The 13,076-nt window shown below is 44.9% G+C and overlaps 1 protein-coding gene across 2 annotated transcripts in view; it reads left to right on the forward strand.

The window, feature by feature from the left end:
* Positions 1-13,076, forward strand: part of LRP1 (LDL receptor related protein 1) — a 1,410,884-nt gene that overhangs the window by 1,213,781 nt on the left and 184,027 nt on the right. The window contains exons 71-72 of one of the 2 annotated variants that reach the window (XM_069230782.1): positions 8,693-8,815; positions 9,807-9,929. In XM_069230782.1, the coding sequence (XP_069086883.1) occupies positions 8,693-8,815; positions 9,807-9,929 (246 nt within the window). The remainder of the gene's footprint in view (positions 1-8,692; positions 8,816-9,806; positions 9,930-13,076) is intronic. The other variant, XM_069230783.1, reaches the window with a different exon arrangement.

Genomic DNA, 13,076 nt, shown 5'->3' on the forward strand with positions numbered 1-13,076 from the left:
ATTTGCAAGACAATTTTCACACCTCCATCCTGCCTGCCCACAGACGTCACCTGCAATTCACGGTGGACCAGACCATTTTCAGTTTGCTGTGCTCCACTTCGGCCTTCCCATTGCCGTTCACAAAAAGGATGGCAGTGGTTGCAGCTCATCTTTGTAGACTGGGGGTTTCAGTCTTTCCTTACCTCGACGACTATATGGCAAACCTCACTCTCTCTGACACTCGTTTAATCGGAACTGTTCTGGACTCTGTGCAATTTCGGGCAATCCTTCCAAGCAGCGGGTTCAGGATATTCAGGCAAGGATACCGATGTTTCAGCCTCTATCTTGGATTTTGGTGAGAATGACCCTGAGGTTGTTGGTCCTCATGGCTTCCTGTATCCTGCTTGGGACTCATGCCAGTTGGCATATGTGGTCTCTGTAGTGGGACCTGAACTTGCAATGGGCACAGCATCAGGGTAATCTCTCTGACATGGTCCAGATCTTGGAGGGAGCTGTGAAAGACCTATAGTGGTGGCTGCAGAATCATGATTGGGTCAATAGCAGACCCTTCTCCCTTCATGAGCCAGAGCTGACTGTTGAGACAGATATGTCACTTCTGGGATCGAGTGGCAATGTGGGAGAAGTGGAAATCAAAGAACTCTGGTCTCCAGCAGAGTTTGAGCTCCATATCAACATGTTGGAGCTTCCGGCGATTCACTTGGCATTGAAGGCCTTTCGTCCCTCAGTCAGCGGAAGTCTGATGGAGGTGTTCACGGACAATACCACCGCCATGTGGTACTGCAACAAACAGGGCGGAGTCGTGGAATTTCCAAGGTGACTCTCGCTCAGAGACACTTTTCCTTGAGTGGAGCTCCACCCTCCTGTATGCCTTTTTGCCAATACCACTCTTCCTAGAGTTCTCAATATCAGGATTGACCAAGCCCAAGTTATTCTTGTGGCTCCGGAATGGGTATGGACAGTCTAGTATCCCAAGCTATTGAGCATAACAGTCGGCCCTGTGATCTGGCTGCCCCTTTGAGAGGATCTTCTGTTGCAGCAACAGGGGAGGGTTCTGCACCCAAACCTGCACACCCTTCACTTTCATGTGTGGAAATTAAACCGTGACAGTTGACAGCATTTGACATGCCTCCCAAAGTCTGTGATGTTATCCTGGCAGCCAGGTGTCCCTCCACCAAGTCGGCATACACTTGGCGATGGGATAAATTTGTGATATGGTGGTAATTCCCACAAAATAGACCCCCTTTCTGCACCTCTATCCGATGTTCTCATATTTTCTCTCTCTTTAGCCCAGCAGGTCTCAGCTCTGGGCACATTTAAAGGTTATTGTAGGAAGTTGGCTTTGTATGTGCTATTTCAAAGTAAGGAATAGCATGCACAGAGTCCAAGGGTTCCCCTTAGAGGTAAGATAGTGGCAAAAAAAGATAATACTAATGCTCTATTTTGTGGTAGTGTGGTCGAGCAGTAGGCTTATCCAAGGAGTAGTGTTAAGCATTTGTTGTACATACACACAGGCAATAAATGAGGAACACACACTCAGAGACAAATCCAGCCAATAGGTTTTGTTATAGAAAAATATATTTTCTTAGTTTATTTTAAGAACCACAGGTTCAAATTCTACATGTAATATCTCATTTGAAAGGTATTGCAGGTAAGTACTTTAGGAACTTTGAATCATTACATTAGCATGTATACCTTTTACATAAAACACAATAAGCTGTTTTAAAAGTGGACACAGTGCAATTTTCACAGTTCCTGGGGGAGGTAAGTTTTTGTTAGTTTTGTCAGGTAAGTAAATCACTTACAAGTCTCAGGTCTGGGTCCAAGGTAGCCCACCGTTGGGGGTTCAGAGCGACCCCAAAGTTACCACACCAGCAGCTCAGGGCCGGTCAGGTGCAGAGGTCAAAGAGGTGCCCAAAACACATAGGCTTCAATGGAGAGAAGGGGGTGCCCCGGTTCCGGTCTGCCAGCAGGTAAGTACCCGCGTCTTCGGAGGGCAGGCCAGGGGGGTTTTGTAGGGCACCGGGGGGGACACAAGTTCACACAAAAAGTACACCCTCAGCGGCACTGGGGCGGCCGGGTGCAGTGTAGAAACAAGCGTCGCGTTTTCAATGTAAATCAATGAGAGACCAAGGGATCTCTTCAGCGTTGCAGGCAGGCAAGGGGGGGGGGGGCTCCTCGGGGTAGCCACCACCTGGGCAAGGGAGAGGGCCTCCTGGGGGTCACTCCTGCACAAGAGTTCCGTTCCTTTAGGTGCTGGGGGCTGCGGGTGCAGGGTCTTTTCCAGCCGTCAGGAAATGGAGTTCAGGCAGTCGCGGTCAGGGGGAGCCTCGGGATTCCCTCTGCAGGCGTCGCTGTGGGGGCTCAGGGGGGACAGCTTTGGTTACTCACAGTCTTGGAGTCGCCGGAGGGTCCTCCCTGAGGTGTTGGTTCTCCACCAGTCGAGTCAGGGTCGCCGGGTGCAGTGTTGCAAGTCTCATGCTTCTTGCGGGGAGTTGCAGGGGTCTTTAAATCTGCTCCTTGAAACAAAGTTGCAGTTCTTTTGGAGCAGTACCGCTGTCCTCGGGAGTTTCTTGTCTTTCTTGAAGCAGGGCAGTCCTCCGAGGATTCAGAGGTCGCTGGTCCCTTGGAAAGCGTCGCTGGAGCAGGTTTCTTTGGAAGGCAGAAGGCAGGCCGGTAGGACTGGGGCCAAAGCAGTTGGTGTCTTCTGGTCTTCCTCTGCAGAGGTTTTTCAGCTCAGCAGTCTTCTTCTTCTTGTAGTTTCAGGAATCTAAATTCTTAGGTTCAGGGAAGCCCTTAAATACTAAATGTAAGGGCGTGTTTAGGTCTGGGGGGTTAGTAGCCAATGGTTACTAGCCCTGAGGGTGGGTACACCCTCTTTGTGCCTCCTCCCAAGGGGAGGGGGTCACATCCCTAATCCTATTGGGGAATCCTCCATCTGCAAGATGGAGGATTTCTAAAAGTTAGAGTCACTTCAGCTCAGGACACCTTAGGGGCTGTCCTGACTGGCCAGTGACTCCTCCTTGTTATTCTCATTATTTTCTCCGGCCTTGCCACCAAAAGTGGGGGCCGTGGCCAGAGGGGGCGGGCAACTCCACTAGCTGGAGTGTCCTGCGGTGCTGGCACAAAGGGGTGAGCCTTTGAGGCTCACCGCCAGGTGTGACAGCTCCTGCCTGGGGGAGGTGTTAGCATCTCCACCCAGTGCAGGGTTTGTTACTGGCCTCAGAGTGACAAAGGCACTCTCCCCATGGGGCCAGCAACATGTCTCGGTTGTGGCAGGCTGCTGGAACCAGTCAGCCTACACAGATAGTCGGTTAAGGTTTCAGGGGGCACCTCTAAGGTGCCCTCTGGGGTGTATTTTACAATAAAATGTACACTGGCATCAGTGTGCATTTATTGTGCTGAGAAGTTTGATACCAAACTTCCCAGTTTTCAGTGTAGCCATTATGGTGCTGTGGAGTTCGTGTAAAACAGACTCCCAGACCATATACTCTTATGGCTACCCTGCACTTACAATGTCTAAGGTATTGCTTAGACACTGTAGGGGCACAGTGCTCATGCACTGGTGCCCTCACCTATGGTATAGTGCACCCTGCCTTAGGGCTGTAAGGCCTACTAGAGGGGTGACTTATCTATACCTGCATAGGCAGTGAGAGGCTGGCATGGCACCCTGAGGGGAGTGCCATGTCGACTTACTCGTTTTGTTCTCACCAGCACACACAAGCTGGCAAGCAGTGTGTCTGTGCTGAGTGAGGGGTCTCCAGGGTGGCATAAGACATGCTGCAGCCCTTAGAGACCTTCCTTGGCATCAGGGCCCTTGGTACCAGGGGTACCACTTACAAGGGACTTATCTGGATGCCAGGGTGTGCCAATTGTGGAATCAAAAGTACAGGTTAGGGAAAGAACACTGGTGCTGGGGCCTGGTTAGCAGGCCTCAGCACACTTTCAATTCAAAACATAGCATCAGCAAAGGCAAAAAGTCAGGGGGTAACCATGCCAAGGAGGCATCTCCTTACAGTTATTTTTTGGCTACTTTGTTTTTTTTGTGGTTGCCAGACCAATCTTCTTTAAGCCATCTGGTGTGGCTAGGTTTCTTAAAGGCTTTCAGCACGTTTCCCTCCCCAGTCCATTCTTCATGCTCCAGTGGGATCTCAATCTGGTTCTCACCTTCTTGATGTATGCACCCTTTGAAACTCTGCACCATTGCCCTCCTACGCTCTTAACCATCAATACTGTCTTTCTAGTGGCCATAATATCAGCCAGGAGGGTCATTGAATTGTAGGCACTCTTCACACCCTCCATAACCACCTTTAACCCAGTTGGTCCTCCAGACACATCCCACTTTTTTTCCAGTGGTTGTGACTCCATTCCATGTACGGCAAAATATCACCCTGCCTACCTGCACTGTTTGGATCCAAAAAATCATTGCTGCTCTACATAGACACTACTAAAGAGCTCTATGAGGACTATCACATCTTTGTGGGGTATGTAGGAGCTAAGAAAGGGAAGGCTGTGCAGAAACAGACCATCTCAAGATCTCAGTGCTCTGCATTAAGACCTGTTAAACATTGGCCAAGAAGCAAATCCCTCCCCCCCCCCCCTTCCCGAGGGTTTGCGTACTCATTCCCCAGAGCTTAGGCTGTGACCACTGCATTAGTCTGCGTAGTACATCTGTCAGTCATCGTCGTGGTTATCTCTGTACCCGTTCAGCAAACACTACTGCCTGTACAGTCTGGTCTGTCGTGATGGGCACTTAAACTATTCGGCCCTACTAGACTTTTTGATTTAAAATTGACTTTGCAGATCCACTACTGCAGAAGGAATTGCTTGGGTATCTATTCTAAGGTAAAGAATCTGCGGCTAGAAGTCTAAATCAGATTAATAAGTTACTTACCTTCGGTAATGCCTTATCAGGGAGAGGGGCTATCTAGCCGCTGATTCCTTATTGACCCTCTTATCTTCCTTGCACTGCAAACTGATTGTAGTAAAAGGAACACCCTTCGCAGGGCCTAAGTTTTTCAACACCAGTGGTCCGTTCTCATCGTGGCTGGGCACCCCTGGCATGGAAAGTCCTGAAAGTAACTGGTCACCTATGTAGGTGCTGCACACCTCACTTTGAGATCAACCAAGAGAGAGACAAACTATGCCACCTACTGATGCGTATGAGTAGTGCTCAAAACTGTTCCAGATCCAGTCTGACGCCTGTTCTAAGGTAAGGAATCTGCATTTAGATAGTCACCACCAGATTAGGTGTTACCAAAGGTAAGTAACTTGTTATTTAAGCAATGGCAAAACCCAGACTCCCTTTCTAATGTGTATAAGTCACCCCTACAGCAAGCTTATCAAGTGTTAAGGCATCGCATATTAGCAAAGTAGAACATGTGTTTAACATGGCATAGCAGTATGATCCCGCAATTGGCAATTTCACTGAGACGGAGACTGGTAACTCCATTGGCAAGTACTAAGTTGTGCTAACTTCTGAATGGAGACACCAAAGTTGGCACTTCAAGGTGTCATACAACTTGTTATATTGATCCAGACTTGACGTCCAAGTCAAAATTAATGTAACTTATTGCTACATGCAACTTTCAGAAATGTGCCACTCTGTTGCCCAGTCTTCCAGTGGCCATTTGCTGAGAGCTGGCAACAAGACAGCCTTCTGCCCTCAAAACGTAAATGTCTCACAGGAGAGGTAACAGTAGAGACCTGCCACTGGAGGGGGTGTTACTTCCTCTTTGCTGAAGGCCACACAGGGGTGTTGGCCCAAAAGGTGAGCTCTGAAGGGTAAACCACCTTTGAAGGGATATGGGTATGCACACTTGAGAGGGGCTGCCCTATTGTGCAGGTAGACAGACTGGCAGTAGGAACAGCAGGGGGAAAACCAGTTGCCAAACTGTTTTTTCCATTGATGTGTAGCCCACAGGTAGTCACAGCCCATGGTTGGGCTACAAAGCTCTTAAGACCGAGAGAGGGGTTCCTCTATCTTGAGAGTGAGCAGAATAGATCACTCTGGAATATCTAGATGCAGCACGTCACACAATGTCATCATCAGATAGGAGAGAACCAAGTAGCCCATTGGCTAGTGTCCGCAACCTCCCCTGTGGACACTTCCTGGACATAAAGAGGGCACCCCTGGCACTCAGCACTCAGATCTTGTTGGATTAGAGAAGGTTACCAAAAGACTACCCTGCTGTGCCAGGGACCCAGCAAACAGAGGCTGCACCAAAGTTAGACTGTGCCTGCTGCACCTTGGTCTATCAAAGGAAAGGACTGTGCATGCTGTGTCCTGCTCATGGAGAAGCAGACTCCTGAGCCCAGCCAGAAGCAAGAGACTCCAATGGTCACTTGGCTAATAACTTTAATGCTGTTTGATGAATCTCCACAAAACCTTAGAAAGAAATTCAACTTTTTGACTAGTTTGTGCATGGATAGTTTTGGGCTGATCTGTCAAGGGGGCAGAGAATAGGGGGTGGGGGTAAAAAAGTGTTTTCCCCCTTTATTTTTCCATAGAAACTTTAGACACAGCTACTGCCCAAACCTCTGAATGGATGTACACCGAATATGGTAGGAAGCTAGATCTTAGTTCAGAAAGAGTGCTTTTTGTTGCATAGTGTAAATCCGTACTTTAGTTTTTGAGCAATTAATGCACAAAAATGTTTTATATATCAAATAGAAGAGGATCCATAGATCCGACAGCTCGCAAGTTGAGATCTGATTGAGTACCAACACATCAGCCACAATGTGGCAGTAGCTGTCATAGGACTTGGGATTCAGTCCTGAATCCTAACAAAAAAAAAAAAAAAAAAAAAGGAGAGCGGTAGAGGAGCAGGAAAGGGATACCTTGACCCCTAGGGCAGGTGGTGGGAGCAAAAAGGTTTTAAAAATAAATCTGTGAATTTGAAAAGGATCTGCAAACATGCAGCAAAAAAATTCTAAAAAAACTTACCACTTACTCTTTAAAAAAAAAAAAAAAGAACAAAAAAGAAAAACTGCGGGATGGGGGAAGAAATCCCAACATATTTATTTTGGGGAGGCGGGCCAAAATAAACTTAAAGGGAGGGGGGGCATGCTTCCCCCCCCCTCCCTGTGCCTTTTAAGTTCCCTGGGACCCCATCCCCCTGGGCCAGCTCACAGACTGTTTCCCACTGAGCTGTCTCCTGGCCACACTCCTGCAGGCAACAGTCATTGCTCCTGCCTGTGTGGAGCAAGCTTAAGCAGCTGCTTTTACTGGGTGGGAGCAATGCCGGCTCCACCCCACCCCTGGTACCAGGGCACCCACCTACAAATAAGTGATGGCTCTTGGAATGGGATCCCTTGGGCCAATCAAGACTTGGGGAGGAGGGGATGCACAGACATTTCCCCTTTATAATGGCAAACAGCCCTAGAGGGATGGGTTCTCTAGGACCTATTAAAGCTCAGGGAGTAGTGCCATACACCCGGCCCTTTTTTATGGAATTCGGGGTGGGGTGGAGGGCATTCTTCAGAGCTTATTATGGCTAGGGGACCTATACAAAGGAATTCAGCCCCAGGGGATATGGTCCCCAGGGCCTGCTAATCATTGGTGAGAGGGCCATGCGGTCTCCCCTTCAGCACCCTCTCCTTTATATTTAAGTATTTGCCTTTGGGGATGGCACGCTATTGGTCCCTGGGGCCCCTTGGGGCTTGGGGAGGGGAAACACGTACCCCTCTCCCCTTTAGAAATATCTTTAGGCCCTGTGTGTTGGGGTGCTCAGGCCCTCTTGTGGCTCAGGAAGTGGGGCTACGTGCTCCCTCCCCTTTAAAAAAAAAAAAAAAAAAAGACAAAGGCCTTGGTGATGGAGCTCTGGGGCTTGTTGTGGCTTGAGGAGGGGGATGCACTAATGAATTGGATGCAGAGTATGGGGTTGACTGCCTGCAGGAGGTTGGACACAGGGACTGACTACAGCCAGGCCCTGTGACCAACCTAGCGGTGGGCGTTGGCTTTAAGTTTGGTAACAAAGTATTACTTTACATTAAAAAAAATAATAATAATAATAATTCACTGAGAAAAACAAAGGTTAAAGTAGCATTATAGCTAGGTGAGAATTTCAGTGACAACGTAACATTTGAAACCTACAAAACCAGTGAAATTCACCAGTGTGAGTTCTCAAGAAACTATAACTTGTGTCGTAAGTTAAGTATAACTCGCGCCCTCCCAATCCACTGCTAATTACCCCACAAGGTATATCTTCATGACATCCCCTAATATCATTGACAATATCACTGCAACATTTACAATTAAATTATTGGTGAGAAATCTGTGCATGTCAGGGGTGCGAGTTATAGTTACCTTAGGTCACGAGTTATAGCTACTTAAGACAACTGGAGAATTTCGGTGATTTTGTATGTTTAAAACATCACGTTGTCATTGAAATTTGCCCCTAACAAGAACGTTAATTTAACTTTTTTCATTGATACATCTCTCTCTCTCTCTATATATATATATATATATGTATATATATATATATATGTATATATTTATTTATTTATTTTCATTTAAACTATATTGAAAGGCAAATATTATTCAACACACTAACAGTCAATAAAATCTATAGTTAACGAAGCAGAAAATCAGTCCCCAGGGCACAACTTGTCATCCAATGTTTGGCCAGTAAAATTGAGTTCTAGTTATGATGGGGTGTGCTGTATGCAGGAACTGACTTGTTGCTTTTTCCAGTAGTACGAACATGCCCCCTGGATGAGTTCCAGTGTAACAACACTTTATGCAAGCCACTGGCCTGGAAATGTGATGGCGAGGATGACTGTGGAGACAATTCTGACGAGAACCCAGAGGAATGCAGTAAGTAGAACGTCAGTTAGCCCATAATTTGTTTATTCAGCAAAGTCCAATCCTCTTCCATTCCTCTGCATGAAGACCACAGACCACTGTTTATACCAGTTCACAATATCAACTCAAGAAAACGCAACCAAAATATGCTCTCTGCTCAGAGACCATCATGATTAATAATTGATTGTTCTGAAAGACTGTTGATTACTGATAGCAGATCATTTTGAAAGTCTAAATCCTGATTGAGGGACTTTAGAACCACAGGAGAGGAAACATGCTTTGTGAAATCAAAACCTGCAGACTGTCTGCTTGTGAGAATATTAAGCAAAGGACCTCTTTGCAAACTTTGCAATGCACATAAAGGGAACAGCTGCAGGTGACGTTGAGACCCCTTGTTGTGTTTACAAGGCTATGGCTCATAACTGAAAAACAATGCTTGTAGGAACACATAGGCTTCTGAACAGGCACTGGGTATTTCAGCCTTTGCTCCATACTGTTAGGTTTGTATGCATTCTAACAGAGCTCATTCTCAACTTGAAGTCAAAAGTCGAGAGTGAATGTTCCCAAGGCAAATGCTTTCTACTTTACACAATGATGGTTTTTTCTGGTTCATTAAACAGACTGGTTCCTCTTAACGTCATCAAACATGTGATCTGTTTAGTGGCAAATAAATTGTGAAAGGTGGGACGGCCTTTTAAGTATATTTAAGTGTATTTAAAGTTAGCCCAACAAAGTTGTCTCAAAACTTGGTCCCTTTCAAAATCCTTCAAACAAGGCTCCAATTTCCCCATGTTTTAGCTGTCGGCCTTTTTTTTTTTTAAACAAAAAAACATGCTGCATACTTGGGACATCGAGTGGGATTGCAAGTTTTGTACTTGTCTATCATTGATTAAATTCACTGGAATCCTACACACCCAGCATTGTTTCCCACATTATTTTCAATTTTGGCTTATAGGACAGAGCAGTGACTAATTTCTTGTTTTGTACTTCTTTTTTTGTGCAGTGAAATTCACTTGCCCTCCTAACAGACCATTCAGATGTCGGAACGACCGGATGTGTCTGTGGATCGGTCGCCAGTGCGATGGTGTCAATAACTGTGGTGACGGCACAGATGAGGAGGACTGTGGTGAGTTAAAGAAAGGAGAGTGTGTTCTTGGCCTGTAAGCAGCCACGAATAAGCATCTGTGAGGTTTTGGCTTGGATTACCAGTGCAGGTTGATGGGAAGTAGCTCCAATTGTTACTCCTGTTTACCACTGATATCCTGCAACTGCCGCACTATTGCATTCAAGCTGAATGACCAGTCACTTCCTTTTAGCCCTTGATCTGAGGGTAGAGAGGTCGAGCGTTTAAAGCTGTATTACTTCAGTTGCTGGTGCAGAGATAGAACCTCAGGAACAAGGATGCTCTTAAAAGGAGCAAAGTGGATAGCCTTAAAAATAACTATCCCAAAAATCAACTGTCCAAACTGGATATCACACTTTCAAATATTCAAGTTGGTAAAATAATCTTTATTGCCTCTTAACAGTTAGTTGACTGAATATCGAACTAATTGCCTCCTCTTAACAATTAGTGTGCAGTCTATTGATCTAATTGGTAAGAAGAGGAAATAAATATTTTCTTTTACCGATTATCGTCTTGCCCATGATGACACAAACACATCGACTTGTATATTTGGACCTTCTTTGGATTTCAGGACTGTAAAGTTCTTTGGTAGCATGAATTAAAAAGAGAGATTTGTTATATGTTCTGGTGTGCCTCTCCTGATTTGAGTATTAAATAATACAGTATATCAGAGTATTGGAATGTTTAACCCACAAAGGTAGCCACCCAGGATTTTGCCGCAATAATGTACCACAATCATTCAAGCTTGTGTTAAAAGTTTATTGGACTCCACATGAGTGTTTTGTGCAAGATGGTGATGATTGGGCTGTCAGTATCCATGTTGCTTATTGGAGATTGCACATACACATTACCTTACCTCGTCCCCAAAACAATTTGTCTCTGTGGGTCACTAAAAGTAGTCCATCAGATCCCCATAAATCCTGCACAGTTCCCCTGTCATAGTTAAACTACCCCATGCATCTTCCTGCTGAAGAGTTGTATTCCTTTGTAAATGGATTCCTGTCTGGAGCCATTCCACAAACTACCAGGATTTGTAGCCAAACCGTCTGAACTGACATGGAGTGATCATAGCACCCTTGGGTATTTTAATGCAACATCCTAGGTGGTGTCAACGCCAAATTTGTTTCTTATGGTATATTGTTTGCAAAATGATCTGGGTGTTCGTTCCATAAATCATTGTAAGCAGTCAGTATGGATTCTAGAAATCTGGCTCTGTTGCACCCAAATAGAGATCAGGCCACATTTGGGGAAGATGGCATGTGTTCTTGAATGCATTATGCTTATTGTTACCTTGTCTTTTTTTAGATTGGTGTGGAGGAAGTAGTTTTCTTACAATTTTTTGAGCTTTTCCAGAATGTTCTTCTTAGTTGATAAATTGTTGTAGTGAACCTTGGCTGGAGTGGCATTTGTTGTTGTTTCTTTAACTGAAGATGGACAACATTATTTGCTGTTTCCATAAAGATGCAACTGCATTTGTCACAGTCTTAGTTGTGGCCATAGTAAGGTTGAGTTGTCTACCTTTGAGGACCTTAAGATCATAAAGCGTGCAAGAAGAGAGATGGAGTGTGTAGGCAGTGAGAATCTGGAGTGGAATGGGGATTAGCTCACAAATGTTTACATTTTCCATTGACATGAAGGTTGGGTGGAGTGTTGGTAAAGGTTGTGTACTAGTCATAGATTTTTCAGAGAAATTGGTTGTGCAGTAGGGATTGCCTCAGTCTGTTGAAATATTCTAGTATGATGATGATTTTAGTGGACAATAGCATGTTAGTGGAAACATGCCCAGCAAATTAGCCAATGAAAATAGTTCCAATCTTTGAATGATGGTAAATTGTGTGAATGTGCTGTGCGGTTTAAGATCTGAGATGTCTCAGAAAAAAAGCAATAAACTGTACAAGACAAACAGTGGTTTCACATGTTGATTCTTAATAAAACATAAAAAATTTAATTACCAAGGACTTCTGATTAGATCCATGCCCTGTTGTCCGCCATGTGCACCAGATACATGCTGACACAGTTTGAAAATGTGCTGTTTGGAGATAAAGTGAAGTAAAAATTTTAACATTCAAAAGTGTGATAAATAGCTGAAAGGCATACGTGTGCAGCCAAATTATCACTGAATGATTGCTTTGCCAGATGTAATGATGATGTATTTTTGAGGGACTGCAATTTAATGATAGTTTCGGAAAGAGCATTTAGTCAGGGTTTGGTCATATATAAAATACTAGATTTTGGTCAGTTATAAGGTTGGAGATATCAACATATGTTCATTGGATTATTTTGAATTTAAGAGCTACATAGGAGTTGAGCACTGAGGTGGGATTTAAGTTTTGATGTACATAATGTTTGTACCTTAGGGTGATTGACATTATGAGATTTAATGTGAGACAACTAAGCTGAATGTGAGCAAATGGGGTGAATTATATGGTGTGGTTGTCAGATCTCACCATGTAATACAGTACACTAACAACCCTCTAGGACCAGTCATGTTTAGTTTTTTTAAACCTTATCTCAGACCTGGGTAGCTGTGGCTCTGAGCAGTCAGGCTTAATCAAAGAAGCAAGTGTAAAGCATTTAAACTTCACCAAAACAATTGAAGGAGGAGAGGAGACACTCAAGAAATCCAACACCAATTTATAAAAATAGATTCAATTTTTATGTAATTGTAGACAACGAAATACAGTAGACCAACCAGAGGGTTCAGGAGATATACAGTTTAAAAGGTCTAGTGAATCAGCCCTTTTTTCTCAACTGCAGACACGCATTGGCAAATTAAAATGTTTTCTAGGAAGAACTTAGGTAAGTATCAATGGGGTTACTTAGAACTACTTTGTATTACCAACTGAGCCAGGGAGCCAGTCATAAAGTGTCCAGAGAGGTCCACAGAAACAGTTACTTTGACGAGAAAAGCAGTCTCTAGTCCAGTTACAGCGTAAGTGGGTCCTTGCCGTTGACTTCTCTGGTGTTCTCTTGATGCAAGGGATACAGGATGCTGTGCAGTCAATGGGGATCCTTCTTGGGCTACCTCTCAGTCCACTGGCTTGGTGAGGTGATCCTGGCTATAGTGGTTGACATTGGACTGCTGCCAAACTTGAGAGAACTTTGAGCAATCACCACTGGGCTACCAGTCACGTGGTACAGCACTTTCAC

This window comes from Pleurodeles waltl, chromosome 4_2 (genome assembly GCF_031143425.1).
Source record: "Pleurodeles waltl isolate 20211129_DDA chromosome 4_2, aPleWal1.hap1.20221129, whole genome shotgun sequence".
NCBI classification, from domain to species: domain Eukaryota; kingdom Metazoa; phylum Chordata; class Amphibia; order Caudata; family Salamandridae; genus Pleurodeles; species Pleurodeles waltl.